We start from the raw sequence: 18,587 nt of genomic DNA, 5'->3' as shown, positions 1-18,587 counted from the left end.
TATGAGTAAATAATGCAAATTATAATATTAGTTGTAGCTACGAGCTGAATCTGACATTTCACGCAACCTTGGAATGAAATAGAGCGATTACACTGATTCTGAAATAGTTTTTCAGTATTTACAGACAACAGTTGATCCGTAATTTGACATTTCCACATTGGTATAGTTAAAAAATCAATACATTCAGTTTATAAGAGTGATTCACACTTCATTGAAGTTAGATAAAGTGGTGTATGTTTCCACGTAGCACCACTCCATTAAATGCTGTAAAGAACGTTTTCGCTGATATTTCGAAAGATATTTTAGTTTTTGGTTTGATGATTTGTTGTCTGAGTCCGTGGAAAGAAAGAAATTCTGCCCTTGGTGCGTTTTGTGTGACACCTTGTCAACGAAAAATGTTGTTTACTGTAAATAGCATATGAAGAGCACTTTTAATTGCCCAAAAATAGGTCTACTACCTTCTCATATTAGTTTGAAGTGATACTGGTCCTAAGGATATATTTTTAACGATAACGGGAGAGAGCGAAGAGTAATCATTATTTACACCAACGACTGAGTAACGCTGGACTCTATGACGAAACTATGAAGACCATATCGCTGGGCATGGTAATGTTAAGAACCTCTGTCGTGGATAGGAGCCAGATCACGTTGCACCTTTGGATTATGCATCATGTGATGATTATAAGCGTGGTAATGACAATGGTGTCTTTTGCTTGAGCTACTACAAAAGGAATGAAAATTTCAGATAAACAGTAACACAGAAGTTCCCAAACAATCACTTCGTAAAATTTCTGTTGGACCTATACTCACAAAAATTTCATTTTCATTATAATTTCGTTATTATTCCTTTTATACTATTAATTTTTTTTACTACAGGAAATTTTTGTAATTGTTTTAATGAAGCACCGAATAAAATCTCGTATTTCTTCATCATTAGTGTGTTTAATGCACGAAGCACCTCTTTTCCCTAGTTATTCGTCAGTTTATGTCCTATTTAAAATGATCGTCAACAAACTCGTCTTCAAACTGAAGACCACAACAACAATAACGCCAACGTACATTTATTGTCCTTGCATTTGTTTCAGTAAATAGTTTGAACTAGATCTAGCAGTTATTTTATATTTGCAGTTAGAGCTTTTGAAATTTGGCTTCTGTGAAGTTTTTCCATCTTTACGCCAGTAGGCTGTTTTCCAAGATACTTTATATGGAAAATATAACTATCTAAATGCACAATAGCAGAGCAGAAGTATTTCGTAGAGACACATATAACCGATGTATCAATCTTTTTTCGTACTTCTAAAGTTGGATTCAGTGCGAATGCCGTCACTATTTATTAATACTCGCCTTGATGTCGCCTCCGTGTACAGCTGAGTGAAGAGGTACATTTCCCTCCGAGTCGTAGAAAGAAATCATTTCCTCCCTGGAACAGCCTCTAGACTCGCCCCATTGCAAGAAGACTTCCATAGTGCGTGAGGATGCATTCTTCGCTGCTTCATGGATGGGATAGTAACCGTTGTTGCACGGTTTCCTGGGAGATGCACCGAACTCTGTTATCTGAATTCAACAGAAAATCAGAAAACAATACAGTTAAATGGTTCTGTGTTAGAAATAATACCTAAATCAAATTACTAAAACTTTAAATTACGGAAGTAACAGAAAGAAATACAACACTGGTACTTCTTTTTCCGTTTGTTATTTCTGTGAAGCATGAAGCACAAATTTTAACGACTGCTACTGTGTGACGAGATTTGTGAGAGAGGGAAGAGAAGCAATGGATCCTTAAAGTCCTGCTAAGAGCGGATGTAAATAATCGTAAACGGCTGACACATGTGATATCTGTTGGATGCTGGTTACCGTCACCCCAATGGGTAAACGTCATTTGTTTGACACTTTTTTTAAATTATTCTTCTGGACCATAAATGATTTGGAGTTGTCATGATAAATAGGACACCATGTGTAATGATAACAATAATAATTATTTTTATAGTAAAAGAGGATAATAATAGTAATAACATGGATAATAAATACTAGTTGTGAACAAGAAAACAGACATTGAACACAGATAATAAGAAAAGCAAAATCGTAATAAGAATTCTAGGTCCAAAACTTGTAGACGAGCAATATTGACTTACGAGTCAGAAAATCAAACAATACGCAAATATTCGTAGTGACATTAGAAAACTCAGGTTAAGATTCTATGGACGTATTAAAAGAATGAACCTAAACAGACCTACAAAACAAATAGCCGAGTTTTTTTAAAGCAGGAGTAAAGCCATAATGGTCCCGATGAAATGAGTTGGTGGGATCAAAGCTGATCTAAAATTGTTAAGAACTACAACAGAAGGAGTCCAAAACCTAGAAATGGTGGTTGACCAAGACGAAAAACCCAAGAAGGAGACTGGAACAACATAATCTGAATGGAGGAAGAAAGTTCACAGGTACAGTATGAAAGAAATATGGGGACGAAGGAAGGCAAATGCTCATTTCTAAGTACTTTGTATAGTCCTCGTGCGATTAGCCGCGAATAATAATAATACAGTAATAAATATATGGAATGTAAGAAATATTAGTATTGTTAACACTGTATTAAGCATGAACATGTATGGCCACAGTACAAAAGGAATCAGTGTGGAGAAAAAGTTGACTGGCCAGAAGAAAAGCAGATAATAGGCTCAATTATCACATGAGATGCAAGGAAGAAAACAGAGACAAAGTGATGAGAAAAGCATGGATAGTTTACCATGTGATATTCATTGGAGTGAAGGAAAACATAAGGGGTACACAAAGAGCGAAGATACGCCTATGATAACAGATAAAACTTTCATCTCCTCTTGAAAGCAGAGTGGTTTTGAATATGATGTAGATTATGGGGTAATTTGTTCCATTGTTTGATAGGAATAGAGAACGAGATGGAGAAATTATGTTATGCAGTGGTACGTCCCAGCTGCTGGAATAACTGATCTGATATTGCAGTTGTGGAATCATGATATGTATTTGTGTGAGGTGAAGTATTGAGGTTACCACGGTCCACGAAACCGACGAAATCAACAAGGTGTCTGAGAATCACGCCACGTATCCGGTCGCATGGAGTCTAACTGAGCATAGGAAGGGCTGACGTGATCAAACAACGGAACGTTACACACTTATTGCAGCGAACGTTCATAACCAGGTCGATTCGTCTGGGGTTTTCACTATTTGCGTCATGTTGAATTACGTCTTAGTAGTAAACATTTGGCAGGGTTGAAGACTAGACTGATTCTTCTTTAATTGAATGTGGCAATATTTTTCTAAATTTTTGAATAGTATTTACGCAAGCGAGAAATTTTATGCTCCCTACAACAGCTTTTCAACCACATTTCGAAGTTCACCCATCATCTTTTACTGCTTTTTGATTGTACCACTGATTAAGAGGAACTGGAGGAACTGTTTCACAAATATGTCCGCTCATCAACTTTTGGGATGATATGAAGACGCTTTTTGATCTCTTGGAGTCTAGTTTAAGACCCAAGTTTAGTGCCCAGCTTGGTAACAAGATCACTTACGTGATGTTGGATGATACTGCAAAAAGATTGTCATTCACACTTTATGTTATCAAAAGCAGCAGGGCGGCTATCAGTGGTCATTAATTTGGGCGTGTCCAGCCTTGGACTTTATGACGGCTGGCACTCTGGTGGGGATACTATTAGTGAAGTGTCTGAAGGTATGTGGAGGAATGGCAGCCCATTCTTCCTAAACTACCGGACCCAGAGAAGGTAGTGATTCTGAACGCTGGGGCCTGGAAAGAATTCGGCCTTCTAACTCATCCCAGAGTTGTTCTTTTGGATTCATCTTGGTACTGTGGGCTGACCAGTTCATTTCAGCAATGTTATTGTCCACAAGCCATTGCCTCATAGATGCTGCTTTATGACAGTGCGCGTTGTCATGCAGAAATATTTCTCTATTGTAAGCAGTACACAATGCTGTAAAATGCATTCATATAATTTCCTTTTAGCATTTTCTTAAGCGCAGTAAGGGATTCTAACCTTAAAAAAAGACCAAGCCGTAACACCACCCAGCCCGTACTTCACTGTTGGCACTACACCTGATGACAGGTAGCGTTCTCCAGGCATTCGCCAAACCCCAGCTCTTCCATTGTATTGCTATAGAGTATAATGTGGTTCATGACGTCAAATAATTCGTTTCTATTGATCCAGCACCTCCAGCATCCCTCAACATTGACTACGGAAATGTGTGACTTATGAGAAGCAGCTCGAGTGTCGCACCCCATCATTCTCAACTCGTTGGGCACAGACGTTGTGCTAGCTGGAGCGCTGGTAACACTTTGGAACTCACGACTGATTCTTTTCCCTGATTTCATGCGATTTTTTACAACCACCCTCTGTAATGATCGATGGTCCCCGTCCGTCAGTAGATGAGCTGTGCCTCATCTTGGTCTAGCTTCCACTACACAATCCCAGTACCAAAAGTTGACTTGGGCAGTTTTAGAAGAGTTGAAATGTCTATGATGGGTTTGTTACTCAGGTGACCCCCAATAACTAGTCCATCTTTGAAGTCACTGAGCTCTGTTGGCCGAGCCATACTGCGGTTACTGCTTCTCTAATTCCAACACAAGACTCCTCACGTCCTTTTATGCTGGAGGATCCGCCTTTCGTGACACAAGGGTGTCCAGGTATGTTTGGTCAGGTAGTACACTTGATACGGCAAAAGCAGTACTCTTAGGCCTGGCGCTTAGATGAAATTGAAGGTCGTCAGCATAAAAGTGGTAATAAGAACGAAGCACGTGTGCGGAACAGTGGTAAGGTGTACAGTAGAGTGCAGCGACTCACCAGGATCCTGGCGCACTCCTCGTGGTCGTAGATGGCGGCGAGGTGTAGCGCCGTGCGGCCGTGCTCGCCGCCCTGCTGGATATCGATGCGCCCCTTGTGCTTGGCCATCACCTCCAGCACGGGCACCTTGTTCAGCTCGGTCGCCAGGTGGATGGGTGCCTGCTTCTTGTCGTTCAGCACACTTGTGTCCACTCCGCTGCAGCGAAAACGCAACACCGACAACTAATAACTGTTCTAATGTCGCCTGTTTTGTTTTGTTTTAGGGCGCAAAAAACAGCTGGGCTCATACGCGCCCATTGTCGCCTATGACGTACTGCGAGCTCTCAGAAAGTTTTTTTGTTTATAAAATTAAGTGAACAATTGTGGAAGAATGGAGAAATTTTTGTTTACGAAATGCCATATAATTAAGTGAATAAAGAAGCAGCTATAGTTTTAATCGAGACTCCGAGACGCCGTCGTCTTGAAGGTTATAGACATACCGACCAGCCGCTGTTCCATCCCCTTTTGAGAATACTTTATCGTCACATGTTAAGGTATTTGTCATTACGTGTAAGATCTGATGGTAACTTTATCGATCTCTATCACCGCGGAGTGTGTATTGCAGCTACCTCTGCGGTTTTGGCGAGCTAGAATTCCAAAGTAATCGCTGCACGCTGACAATGCTTTAAATAATGTTTGATTGTTGCTGCCGGGCAAGAGCGCTTAAGTGTGACAGTCTACTGGAGGGAGAAGAGTGTGAAATCCGCAGTCGAGTCGAACGGAGCTCAGACGATGTGCTTGCCGGCATTGTTCGGATGAGATTGTTAATTCGCTTTCGATATCATTACCCGTGCCGCGAATGTTCGCTTTAAAGTTTCATTGTGAACCGACAAATGTCGTGTGGTGGTGTGCGGAATACTGCTGAAACGTGTTATTTAAACAGAGCTGGCACGAACAATGTTTTAAGTAATAGGCCGTACTGTTGCTGATCCGACAACATTAAATGTTCTGATCGAACACGTACTTTTACGCTTCTTTAAAGTATCAGTAATTGAAATAAATGTCGTTAAATGATGTAGTGGATGGAGACAGAATTTTCGTAATGTAACACGCCCAACCATAGTGTCACAACCTGCCGCGGTCATATCTGGAGGGATACGATGAGCGGCCTATCTCCACACCAGCGCTGCATTTACACACAAGCTATCTGGGCTGCAGTGTAGGCTGCGCAGCACATAAATATAAAATGAAAATATCTTTTTCAAACTGTGGGGCGTGTCCTATTATGATCTTAATAGACTGTTATTTTATAGTGGCTTATCCAACCAAATCAATTCAACCACAAGTACTGGATAATTTTTCCAACAGTTTAAGAATTCACTATTTTTATAATGATATGAATAGCTATATTTGCTGATCACGGCTGTCGTCGTCCATCTTGTAAGAACTTGGTGATCTGTTTATTTAGTATGCTTCTGTTTACATGTACATTATCTGCAGAATTATTCGGATGACTACGTAAATTGTACCTGTAACGCACCACAGGAAGCAGGATTGGTTACTGAACAACCTTCTCCACTACCCTACCGTCTAATATGACTGGAATTCATCATGTATTCCAGCTATATAAAGGCGTGAAAGAGAGCTGGTGCCAGACACACATCTGAATTGTGGTTGGGCGCCCAATACAGTCTTGTATTTCTAAAACCACTTCAGCAATTTTTCATAACTTCAATCTTTTTTGTGGCATGTCTTTACAGAAAATGAAAGCAGGTATGTTTAGGATTAGACTTATATTCACAGTCAACGCCAGTAGCTTCAATCATATGCACTTTGCATGCTTTCAGTTTTTTTGTCGTATTTTGTGGCAACAGAATTCAGGCAGAAAGAATATTTTCATGCCAAAACGCGAGCCATGCCAACCTTACATGGTATTCTTACATCGACACCACAGTACGTCTGCCCTCTGATATGTGGTTGACAACATGAAACTTCTTTAAGAGAAAAGGCAGCACCCTTTCAACGAATGTTATATTACGAGCATATCCTTGAATATTGCTCATAAAAGCATGCAGCGCTTTGCAACAAACATTATCAAGCACTTCCTCAAATATTCAATGTTTTTAAGGCAAAACGCAAATTTTGAAACCTACTTCTATGGTATTTCTTCTGGCAAGAGTACGTCTACCCAACTGTGTTACAAGAAAACAAGTCCCTGAAATGGTTGAATTAACAGACTGTTCATATCCAAGTACTTTAGGTATGGTCGACCTTATTATAGTAATTACAGTCACTAAAATCTATTGGTAATTTAGAAAAAATGTTCAGAGGCATGCTTATCTGATACAGCAATTCATTTTTATTTTCTCGATGGTTTCCCAAAATAGTTATGGGTGAATGCGGTACTTTTCCTACCAACAGGCCCTGGCCCAATAATTACCCCTTCCCTGCGCACCATTGAAATTTATAAAATAAATTAAATTACAGTACTGCATATTTATTATTATTTTCAGTGTTAGAATATTTATAAATTTCTTAAAAAATGGTTCAAATGGCTCTGAGCACTATGGGACTTAACAGCTATAGTCATCAGTCCCCTAGAACTTAGAACTACTTAAACCTAACTAACCTAAGGACATCACACAGCACCCAGTCATCACGAGGCAAAGAAAATCCCTGACCCCGCCGGGAATCGAACCCGGGAAACCGGGCGTGGGAAGCGAGAACGCTACCGCACGACCACGTGCTGCAGACTAAATTTCTTAGTTCCATATTTTATTAACGTATTATATTTTCTTTTACGACTTTCTTGGTACATTATGGCACATATGTCCAAATGAAAAAAGGTTAAATAAAACAAAAAATAAATTCATGAACTCAATATCAGATGCTGAGAGAACTTTATACCATAATTTTAGCGTCATTCTTTTGCGGAAATGAATAATAATTGCGAAGCATGAAATTAACTTTCATATACATTGTTGTGGCGCGCTCTTTGTCTATCGAATCTCTTTAAGAGGTTTCTTAAGCTTTCAGTACTTTCTTTTTCTTTTCTTAAAGGGGTAAGTAGTTTGTCGAATTTTAATTTCAGTTCTGCACAGCATTCTGACACACTGAGAGAAAACGGAAGAAACAAATGTTATGCGCAATACTAGGATTGTTAAGTCAATGGGGAAAGTCCAACCTCTAGTATTTTAAGAAGTGAGATGGCATACATTGCCGATGCTGCTTTTCTCAGAAAGCCCCATCTAAAAAAAAATTATAAAAAAGTAATCCTCTTATACACTTATGAAATTATGGGAGATGTGGCTGGTTTCCTACGTTAATTCGTCGTCTCGTGCACACTAAATTTACCCTTTTGTAGAAATTAATTCTAAATGGCTCTGAGCACTATGGGACTCAACTGCTGAGGTCATTAGTCCTCTAGAACTTAGAACTAGTTAAACCTAACTAACCTAAGGACATCACAAACATCCATGCCCGAGGCAGGATTCGAACCTGCGACCGTAGCGGTTTTGCGGTTCCAGACTGCAGCGCCTTTAACCGCACGGCCACTTCGGCCGGCGAAATTAATTCTACTCAAAGAAATTAATTCATATTGCTTAAGAATCTTGCAGGAAGCTAAAGGTTTCATTCACTCAGAAACAGAATTGCTGATCACTGTCGTTGAGGAAAATAGATTTCTAAATAACTAGAACAGTGACAGGTAACTGTTTTATGTTCACTCTTTTTATTTATGTATCGAGAAATATATTGCTCTTACTTTTTGCTTAATGTATCATTATTTCAGATCTTTCTCACTTTCAAATCAATGATTTATTTGGGGGGCATTCTCTTCAGCCACAATTGGTTAACGATATTCGTATGTTTGAGATTATTCTGATGAAGAGAAACTGTTCTTTGCCGTTCGAGCCGACGCTAGTTTAAACAGAGTTCCCTCTAAAGCAAATTGGGAGGTACGCCAACCAGCAGTTCAGAATGTAATCCAAATTGATTATCATTGCACGACACCGTACACGCCGAAAATTATAATTCGCTTCTGGGGAAGTCTAATTTTTAGGTGAAAATACAAACAAAAATTTAAAAATTTGATATATTTCGCACTGAAAACAGTTGGCACGTAGTAGGTTGCCAGGAATTTTGCTTCCTTTTATTTGATTGCTTAACAATATAACTGTAACAAGATAACAATGTTACAAAAACTTATTGCACACAATCTATGATTGTGAGACGTAATATACCTGAAAACTAGGTAAATCTATCCTGAAGCAGACACATGCACCTATAGAAAAGAGTTTTGCTTGTAACTTACCACTGAAGAAGGTAATCAACAGCGTCCAGTGCGTTATGTTCAATCGCCACATGAAGCGGTGTGTTGCCTACATGGTCCCTTATATTAAGATCTGAAAATAAATTTGTTAGTTACACTTCTTTATCTAGATTCTAACGAAACATGTGAACTGAATCATGGGACAACAAAAATTATTTCGTTTAACCCGACAGAAATATTTCTGTCTTCCGTTATATATGTTATTTTATTTATCTCGGAGTTCATCTGAAACTCTGTCGATTCGTTTTGAACTATTTATTCTTAGCTAATGACATAACTCTGATAAAAGAAAGAGAAACGTTCGTAAGAAACTTATGATGAACAACGAAAAATTTTTCTTTACCGCTGAATTAAGTCAATTGAATTACACATATAAAATGTTTGCAAAATGTGAAGGTAGGTATGTAGACATTGTCATTACTTAGTTATATTTTCACTCAACTAGCTACAGACGGCTTAGAATAACCCAAACAAGTTATTTAGTTTTTGTTTACATGAATAGGGGTCATGAACGCCGAACTAGGGTTAGACAAATTCAATACCTGAACCTGTAAAGGTTCAACTCTTTAATGATTCATATTAACTGCAAAGCGAAAAAGCAATTGATTAGGTGCATCTATGCAAAAACTGAAACCTATACTGGTACAGAACATGCATCTAGAGTATACGTAAAGGGAAGGAATACTAACGTATTAAAAGTGAAGGTAAATCGTATTCCGTTACCATATGTGTATTCAAAGCAGTTCTATTATCTAGGGTGTTCAGCTATTATACGAACAGTGAAAAGGGTGAATAGAGCACAATGAAACAAGCAACTGATCCTAATAAACATAGGTCCAGAAGCCAATGGATTCCCCAATACAACGTATTACGACTGAGTACATGAACACCTTGTAACAGAGAGACCAAGAATCCTAAAACTCAATTATTTGTTATAACCACAGGTTCGCCCATGTTTATGTTCGAAATATATACTACTGAACACACTTCTTCTTCTCCCTCCCCCCTCCCCCCCTCCCATCAGCGCCCACTTCTTACTCCTTCTGTCTGTCCATCTCATTCTCCCACCTATATCTGTCCTATCACTTCGTCCCCCCCCCCCCCCATGTTTGTCCATTTCTTTCATTCTCTCTCTGGCCATGTCTTCCTCCCCTCCATCTGGCCATGTCGTCCTCCCCCTCTCCGTTTCCATAATTGTTTCCTCTCTTCCTTTCCCCCCTGCCTAGTGTCCCTATACACCTTCCACCAGTCTCATGCATCTCCCCCTCCTTCCCACTCTCCATCGATTTAATCCTCCCTTTCACTCTGTCCATCCCCCCCCCCCCCTCTGTCCCTCTTAACCCTCATTGGCACCTGTAACCTTGCAACACATTTCAATGAAGCAGGGCGATGCTGCTCCCAAATTACATCTGTCATGCAGGGCAGCCTATATGATGAAGCCTGGCAAACCGTTTCTTAACCCTGATGTATTGGCTCCACTGCAAAGCAGGTTGACTTGGAAGGCCAGTAGTTTCTACACAACGTGCCTATCGTGCAGGATATTCTAATTCTCTGTCTTCCTCTACAGTTTTTATCCTCTGCAGCTCCCTCTAGTACCATGGAAGTTATTTCCTGATGTCTTAAAATATGTTCTGTCGTCTGGTCCCTTCTTGTTAGTGTTTTCTGTATATTCCATTCTTCACTGTTTCTGTGGAGAACTTCCTCATACCTTACCTTGTTTGTCCACCCAATTCTCGACAATCTTCGACATCTTCGATTCTCTTCCATTCCATTCATTACCAAACAATGCTATGCTCCAAATGTACATTCTCAGAAATTGCATTCTCAAATTAAGACCTATGTTTAATACTAGTAAATTTCTCGTGTCCAGGGACGCTTTTTTTGTCTGCGCTAGTCCGCTTTTTATCTCTTCCTTGCTTGGTACTCTGGACTCGCATTCGGAAGGACGACGGTTCAATCCCGCGGCCGGCCATCTTGATTTAAGGTTCACGTGATTTCCCTAAATCGCTCCAGGCAAATGCCGGGATGGTTCGTTTGAAAGGTCACGGCCGACTTCCTTCCCCATCCTTCCCTAATCCTATGAGACCGATAACCTCGCTGTTTGGTCTCTTCCCCCAAACAACCAACCTTGCTTGGTCCATCGTTTGTTATTTTGCTTCCAAGGTATCAGAATTCTTTAACTTCATCTACTTCGAGAATATATTTTTTAAAATTTCTCGCTATTCTTATTTCTGCAGCTTCTCATTACTTTCGTCTTTCTTCGTCTTATCATCAGTTGCCATTCTGTACTCATTCGATGCCTGTACATGGCTGTATATTTTCAAGAACCCCATATTTTCCGAATATATTGACTGCTACACAGATTGTTCATGGAGTTCATCGACAGTATCAACAGGACTGGAATACACTAAGCTTTCAAATTTTATCACACAGAAAGCTCAACAGGTTCGAGTCGGGGACCTGGTGAGCTGCGACCACTACACTTTTTGTAGAAGTCCTTCTCACACTACTTAAGTAGCTGGAATGATGATAAAATCAAACGAGGGCAGTTTATCGCTTTGAAATTTACGCCTCCCAGTTGCCTTACAGATGAGCAGTGTTGTAACATTGGCGTGACTGCCCTTGTGCTTATGTCGTATCGGTGAAACTATTGGTTTCCAGACATATGTTTATTGGGATTTTTTTGCCTATTTCTTTGTTCTGTACTCGCCTCTTTCGTCAATATGGACCTATAATAGTGAAACATCCCTTATATTCTGCGGCAGAATACGGTCGCTATCGATTTGGGACAACAAGCAGATGTCTTCACAGCTCTTACGTCATTTCTGTTGTTCTCAGACAGGCATTTGTCGCACACGTCTGACAGTCACTGGCAACTGTAAACCTGAATTATAAATATACCGTGTAAAAGTATGATGGGAAGGTGTTCACGTGTCAGACTAGAATCAGGAAAGGCAGCAAACTAATTTTTTTTATATAATTGCTCCGTGCTGGGCCACGAGATTATAGACTATACTGCTTCATAGTGTTAATTGCTTTGTTACGTACGAATAGTCTTTGTCAGGAGTCACGCCAGATGGAATATATAACTAGCAGGAAATTGTCCTCCTGTAGCATCAACGCTTTAAACAAAACAATTTATGTGAATATTTGCTGTTGTGTCCTCACCATGCAAATGAGATAACGATAAAGTTTACACATGTCAGTTTGGTCTCTGTCGCGGCATGTGAGCGGGAGAGGACCAGGTGCACTATTCTGTTCGAATGCCACGTTTAATCATAAAATGCTGGCTTTGACTGGTGATATTTGCGTAATCGGAGATTTTTGATTTATGATTCTTGGGCAGTGGTCCAAGGCATACAGTAGTGGAAATCAGTATAGAGGCAGAGTTCCACGAAAGCAATAGTACAGTGTCTGAACAATACATGTATCGATTTTATTATGAAAGTAGTAGATACATATAAGACATCAACAATCATGACTGAATCTCATAGTTTCTTTTATAAGACGAGTTTGCATTTCTTGTACGGAAATTCGTATAAAGACACCCACTGTTCTGTCATGTTATTCCACCATTAGCACTTTTTCCAACCTCCGTTCTTTGTAATTACTCCAAAAATTTTCATTGGAGTTGATTTTGTGAGCGTTCGTAGTTCATGCAAAGAAACTGGCGCCCACTATTCTGGTATCATTCCTTTCAGCTCACACACAGCCTCAAAGTTCCACCCATTACGAAAAACACGCCCTGAAAGTATTCTCAGATGTTTTCTATGAGGTTCAAATCTGGGTTACGTGCAGGCCAGGGCAAGACATCGATATCTTTATCTTCAAGTCACTTTTTAGTTGTAGCAGAAATATACACATAGGCATCTGGTTGCAACATTGTATTTTCGTCCCCCAGGTCCTCATAAATTCTGATCTATTCTGTCCCTAGTTTTCAGTGTACTTGTTAGAGTTCATTCTGCGATTCAGCCAAGCAATGCTTGACTTACCTTTAGCGCAGAAGGCTAACCATATCATAATACACCCACCATGAAAATTTCTGCTCATTCTGACCAGCTCCTTTGTTTCAGAGCATGGCAATAATATATAAATCCATCCTGTCCATCTAAAACAAGTCCATCACATATGTCTTTCAGCACAGTCATATCTAGCCTCTTAACGTTCGGGTGTTAGAGCGGGTTTCTGCAATCATTTATTGAATGCAAGATATTTGTCACGTGACAAGATTTGTCGCAGACGTCTGACAGTTACTGGCAATTGTAAACCAGCAACAAATTGAGAACAATAACATTTTGTGGCCCCTGATGTGCGCAAAAGTAACCCTTTCTATACCTCGGATAATTTTCTACTTCGCCCATATCTTCCGTTCTGTCCACATCGGGCTGCCAATCTAGCGAAATTATCGATCACTGTACTTGAACAGTTCAACTTCTTGACAATTTTACGATTAGAGGATCAAATTTTCCTCTACACACCGATTTTTGGGTTTTCATCACACGATAACTGTTTTCCTTGTGGCATTGTGACAGTCGTGGTTTATGTACGTGATAGGCATTGTCACTAATGGTGTCTGCTGTCTCAAGCAAAGGCAGTTATGTACACAGTAACACCGCACAGAGCCGACAGCCTTCATACCGAGTTCCACCCTCTACCACCTGAATCGTTGATGTCTTGTTATATACTGTACAACTAACATCAAATGCGATACCATTTAAGTGCATTTGTCGGTACACTGGATTTCACACTATTGCATATACATTGTGCACAACTACCGACAGTGTTAATTTTCTTGCAAAAGTCCATGCTGTTATACTGATTTCCACTGCTGTAGTTCTGCGCCTAACGTTTGATCTTCCAACGCTGGATACGACTCAGAAAGCAGTTACAGTCTGAGACAAGCTCAGGAAGCCGAACTGTTTATATACATCAACGTAAAAGTCTGTTCGTGACGTCAATGGGCCGCTGCTAAGAAGGCGAAGTCATGCCGACTTGTGTCACTGCCGTTGGTCTCGGTAAGATTAAAAGTAGTGACATTAGAAGTTGTGATGGTTCTATATTTACGTGACTATTGCGGCACTCCAACCCCAGTTCTCGATACCAGTAATATCGCACTACTTTTCTGCGAAGTAACAGACATATTTTTGTGACAATATTCATATTTGGTTTTATTAATGTAAAGGTACTCCGATGTATCGATATATTACAGTGATATGATTCTTGTGTGTATTCATTTCTGTGAGACTGTCATAATCATTGACTTACTTGTAACCGTTTTAGCGCGAATGCGCACAGAGCAGTGTTCGTTTCACTTTGCAGAAGTTAAGTTGTTATTTCGCTTTGTAAAAGAACAGTCAAGTCTTGTGTTTGGTTCAAGCGGAAATGAAATATATGAAGATTGATACAAAACTGTTTTCTTGATGATGTGACAATTAAGAATAAGTATATGTGAATTTGCAAGAAGTTTAATAAAAATGTGGATCGTGAACATCAAGTCCAGAATTATTTCCACCATACCATTATTCTGATCTGGGATTGTTTGATTATTACGAATTTCCTGAAAAACGCATTTGTTGAGTCTTCAAATATTGCTAAAATACAGATCTGGACCTTCTAGCAGTCAAAGTGGAATTACCTTAGAATCAGCAAGATGAGCCATAACAACTTCGACGAAATCTACGTGGGAATCTATTCAAGATAAGTGCCAAAATTAATAATTTTTTTTTACAGTGACTTCATTATTTCCATTCTGACGATACCATCGACAGTCAATAACTTTATTGTTGCCCGATAAAGCGAACATATGCTGCGTGAGCAACATTATTGATCTGATCTTTAACCTACTTTGCAAGCGGTGATTAGAAAGTACACAGTTGTGATTGATAGAAACGTCCCATTTTTGGGATAAAGTTAAATTCGACATGTGTAAAGAATCGAGACGGATGTTTAAACGTGTGCCGCGAGTATGCAGAGAGAGAGAGAGAGAGAAGGACAGAGAGGAGCGAGGCGCGTGGCCGTACCTCCGCCGTGCGTGGCGATGAACTGCAGGATGTTGAGCTTGTTGCGCGCGGCCGCCTGGTGCGCAGCGGCGCGTCCGCGCGAGTCGCGCACGGCGAGGCGCGCCGGCTCCGCCAGGTACAGCCGCCCAAAGTCCTCGACGTTGCCGCTCTCCGCCGCCTGCAACAGACACACAGCTGCGTTCACTCCCTGCCGTATATCAGTTCTGTGTCACGCATGGCACTCCACAGAAAATGATTCCAGACGCGGCAAAATTCTAAATCTGCCATTTTTTTTATATAACTGATTTGGTGTACTTTGTGGTTGGTTTGGGGAAGGAGACCAGACAGCGAGGTCATCGGTCTCATCGGAATTGGGAGGGACGAGGGCGGAAGTCGGCCGTGCCCTTTCAAAGGAACCATCCCGGCATTTGCCTGGAGCGATTTAGGGAAATCACGGAAAACCTAAATCAGGATGGCCGGACGCGGGATTGAACCGTCGTCCTCCCGAATGCGAGTCCAGTGTCTAACCACTGCGCCACCTCGCTCGGTGGTGTACTTTGAAAATGTTTCGTACACAAGAACTAGTTTTGACAGGAACTAAGCAAAAATAATTATATCTGAAACGATGGTTAACTGTCCACTTATTACTTTTAAGATGGATTACTTTGATACCTACACGCTATGCATAATTCAACAGTGTATGAAAAGCTTGAATACCATATTGCAGTGCATGTGTTATTCCAAATTATGATGCAAGGTTTTACTTCAAAGGCATATGGAAGTTTGGGTCCGGCCGTCAGTTGTGCACGGATAGCGCAATGGTAAGGCGACCACTCGCGATAAGCGGGAAATCCAGGTTCGAGTCTCAGTCTCTCAAAAATTTTCACAGTCGACATTCCATTCTGCAGCTGATGGTTGTCCATATTCGAAATTGCGAATACATTAAATGTGAAATGCTTGAAAGTCCCTGGGACTTGCAGTCGTGTTGATAGATCGTTGTAGAACGAATTTCGACGGCGTAATGAGCCTTATCATCAGGTTAGTCCGGCTGACTGACATCCTGGACCAGTGGGTGTATGTATATACCCATTGTCTTCCCCCTCCACTAACCCCTTGTATGGACCAAAGATGTGCCGACTTCTGTCGTGGGACTGAAAATGAGACTGAAAATCCTCCAAAAGGGCGGAAACGGAACACCGAGCACGGCGAAGTTGGAGCGAAGACAAGGACCGCCACTAGACCCCCACCACCACGGGCGGCAGCACATCGTGTGGCCTATACACGGTGCAAGTAGAGGGGTGAGACAACCGGTATACATATGGCACCCACTGGCCTAGGAGTCAGTCAGCGGGAGTAACCTTATGGTCATGGCACCTTCAGCCGCGAAAAATCGTTCTAAAACGACAGGTCAATCCAGGTGCATTCCCAAGAGACTTTCAATCAGCACATTTGTCAGGAAAACCTAGAAAAACATCGTATGAAATCTTTTGGTGTTAACGACATGAATTACGAAGCTTAATAGTAATCATTCGGAGAGGAGAGACAAAAATGTGAAGAAAAGATAACGTGTAACTCAACCAACACAAGTGTAGGTCATGTCCTGAGGACTGCTGCATGTTTATGCTCGTTCATTTTGATGAGTGCCGGAGCAGTCGATAGGCTGAGTGATATGGTTGCAGTAGATAACACTGATGACCGAGAAACAACAGTTTACTGTGCTTATCCAATACGGATATGTTAGAACCCGTGACCATTAATTGAATGTAAGTACATAAAACTGTAACCAGTCACTTTTTTGAATAGTTATTTATTATTCCATGAACAGGTTTTCGAACCTTTTTAGGCTGAACTTCAGGTGCTTTTCTGGAAGTTACATCGCTATTTCTAGCATATTGCTGTGACAAAGATGGAACATGCTTTAATGTACCGCCATGTGTTGTTTATCTGTCGATATGGTTGCAAAAGCTTAGTTTTACACTTACTGCGACAGTGTGGGCGGCCTTTTTCTGTTAGGGTTCATCTGTCTGCTTCCATTTTGATGGGCGGTTGGCGCATCACTTCGCACACTGTTACACAATCTGCATACATTTAGACTGTGATAGTGAAACTTTGCCAGCATCCAGCATGTGATATACAACAGTTGCTTGTTATAAAGATCTTGACAAAAGACATGACATAGGCCTACTTTGCAAACAAAAACAAATAACATCTCTGAGCAAAGTAGGCCTATCTCTTGTCAAGTTATTCGTAACAAGCAATAGTTGTATAGCACATGCTGGATGCTGGCAAAGTTTCACTATCACAGTGTAAATCTATACAGATTGGGTAACAGTGTGTGTAGTGATGTACCAACTGGCCATCAAAACGGAAGCAGACAGATGAACCCTAACAGAAAAAAGCCGGCCACACTGTCGCAGTAAGTACAAAACTAAAAAAATGGTTCAAATGGCTCTGAGCACTATGAGACTTAACATCTGAGGTCATCAGTCTCCTAGAACTTAGAACTACTTAAACCTAACTAACCTAAGGACATCACACACATCCACGCCCGAGGCAGGATTCGAACCTGCGACCGCAGCAGTCTCGCGGTTCCGGACTGAAGCGCCTAGAACCGCTCGGCCACCGCGGCCGGCACAAAAATTTTGCAACCATATCGACAGATAAACAATACTATTGACGATACATTAAAGCATGTTACATATTTGTCACAGAGCCAGAACCGAGCATTATGCTGGAAATAGTGATGCAATTTCCAGAAGATGAACCAGAAAAGTTTCGAGAACCGATTCATGAAATAACAATAATAAAAATGACTGGTTGCAGTTTTATGTATTTAGATACAACACTTTGTTAGCTTCAGACAGTCATTACGTCTTTAGCTACGTGAGAGAGACACGCCCCACTCCAGCGACACAGCTTGCTGGAGACTCGCAGGCGTCGGCTTCCGTCCTGGTGCGCGGTGCAGCGTCAGCACCCCGTGATGCTGGCGTCGGCAGAGCGACTGCCTCGACGTCAGCGGCGCTCTGTGTTCTGCTGCAACGGCATTCTGCAGCGGCGGACGCCCACACTTGACGCAGTTTCGCACACATCAGCGACGCGACAGTGGCGTGAACGGCCCGTGGTTGCTTCGGCCGCGGTGCTACAGTGGTGCTTATTCACAGTCAGTCAATTTTTATTCCGGCATGCGGCAGCGTACTTGAGGGACCGAGATGCCGAAGTTATCGGAAGACAATCCCATGTTGACTGCTGAGATTTTGGATGAAGAAGAGGAGAAACAACTGAAAAAACGGAAGTGGGACCTAGTAGATAGTGTCGGAAGTCCCATGCGGCTTTTTGCGGATGATGCTGTAGTATACAGAGAAGTTGCAGCATTAGAAAATTGTAGCGAAATGCAGGAAGATCTGCAGCGGATAGGCACTTGGTGCAGGCAGTGGCAACTGACCCTTAACATAG

General features: G+C 41.1%; 1 protein-coding gene across 1 annotated transcript in view; it reads right to left on the bottom strand.

Moving 5' to 3' along the window:
* LOC124594163 (transient receptor potential cation channel subfamily A member 1) overlaps positions 1 to 18,372 on the bottom strand; it is a 208,368-nt gene extending 189,996 nt beyond the window's left edge. Inside the window, exons 1-5 of the mRNA XM_047132522.1 lie at positions 18,331 to 18,372; positions 15,156 to 15,312; positions 9,118 to 9,208; positions 4,827 to 5,022; positions 1,345 to 1,554 (exon numbers count right to left, since the gene is read on the bottom strand). Coding sequence (XP_046988478.1) covers positions 1,345 to 1,554; positions 4,827 to 5,022; positions 9,118 to 9,208; positions 15,156 to 15,312; positions 18,331 to 18,372 — 696 coding nt within the window. The remainder of the gene's footprint in view (positions 1 to 1,344; positions 1,555 to 4,826; positions 5,023 to 9,117; positions 9,209 to 15,155; positions 15,313 to 18,330) is intronic.
* Between the last annotated feature and the right edge of the window lie 215 nt (positions 18,373 to 18,587).

Source organism: Schistocerca americana, chromosome 1, assembly GCF_021461395.2.
Source record: "Schistocerca americana isolate TAMUIC-IGC-003095 chromosome 1, iqSchAmer2.1, whole genome shotgun sequence".
NCBI lineage: Eukaryota > Metazoa > Arthropoda > Insecta > Orthoptera > Acrididae > Schistocerca > Schistocerca americana.
The sequence above is the reverse complement of the archived record's forward strand: the minus strand, read 5'-3'. Positions and strand labels throughout refer to the sequence as shown.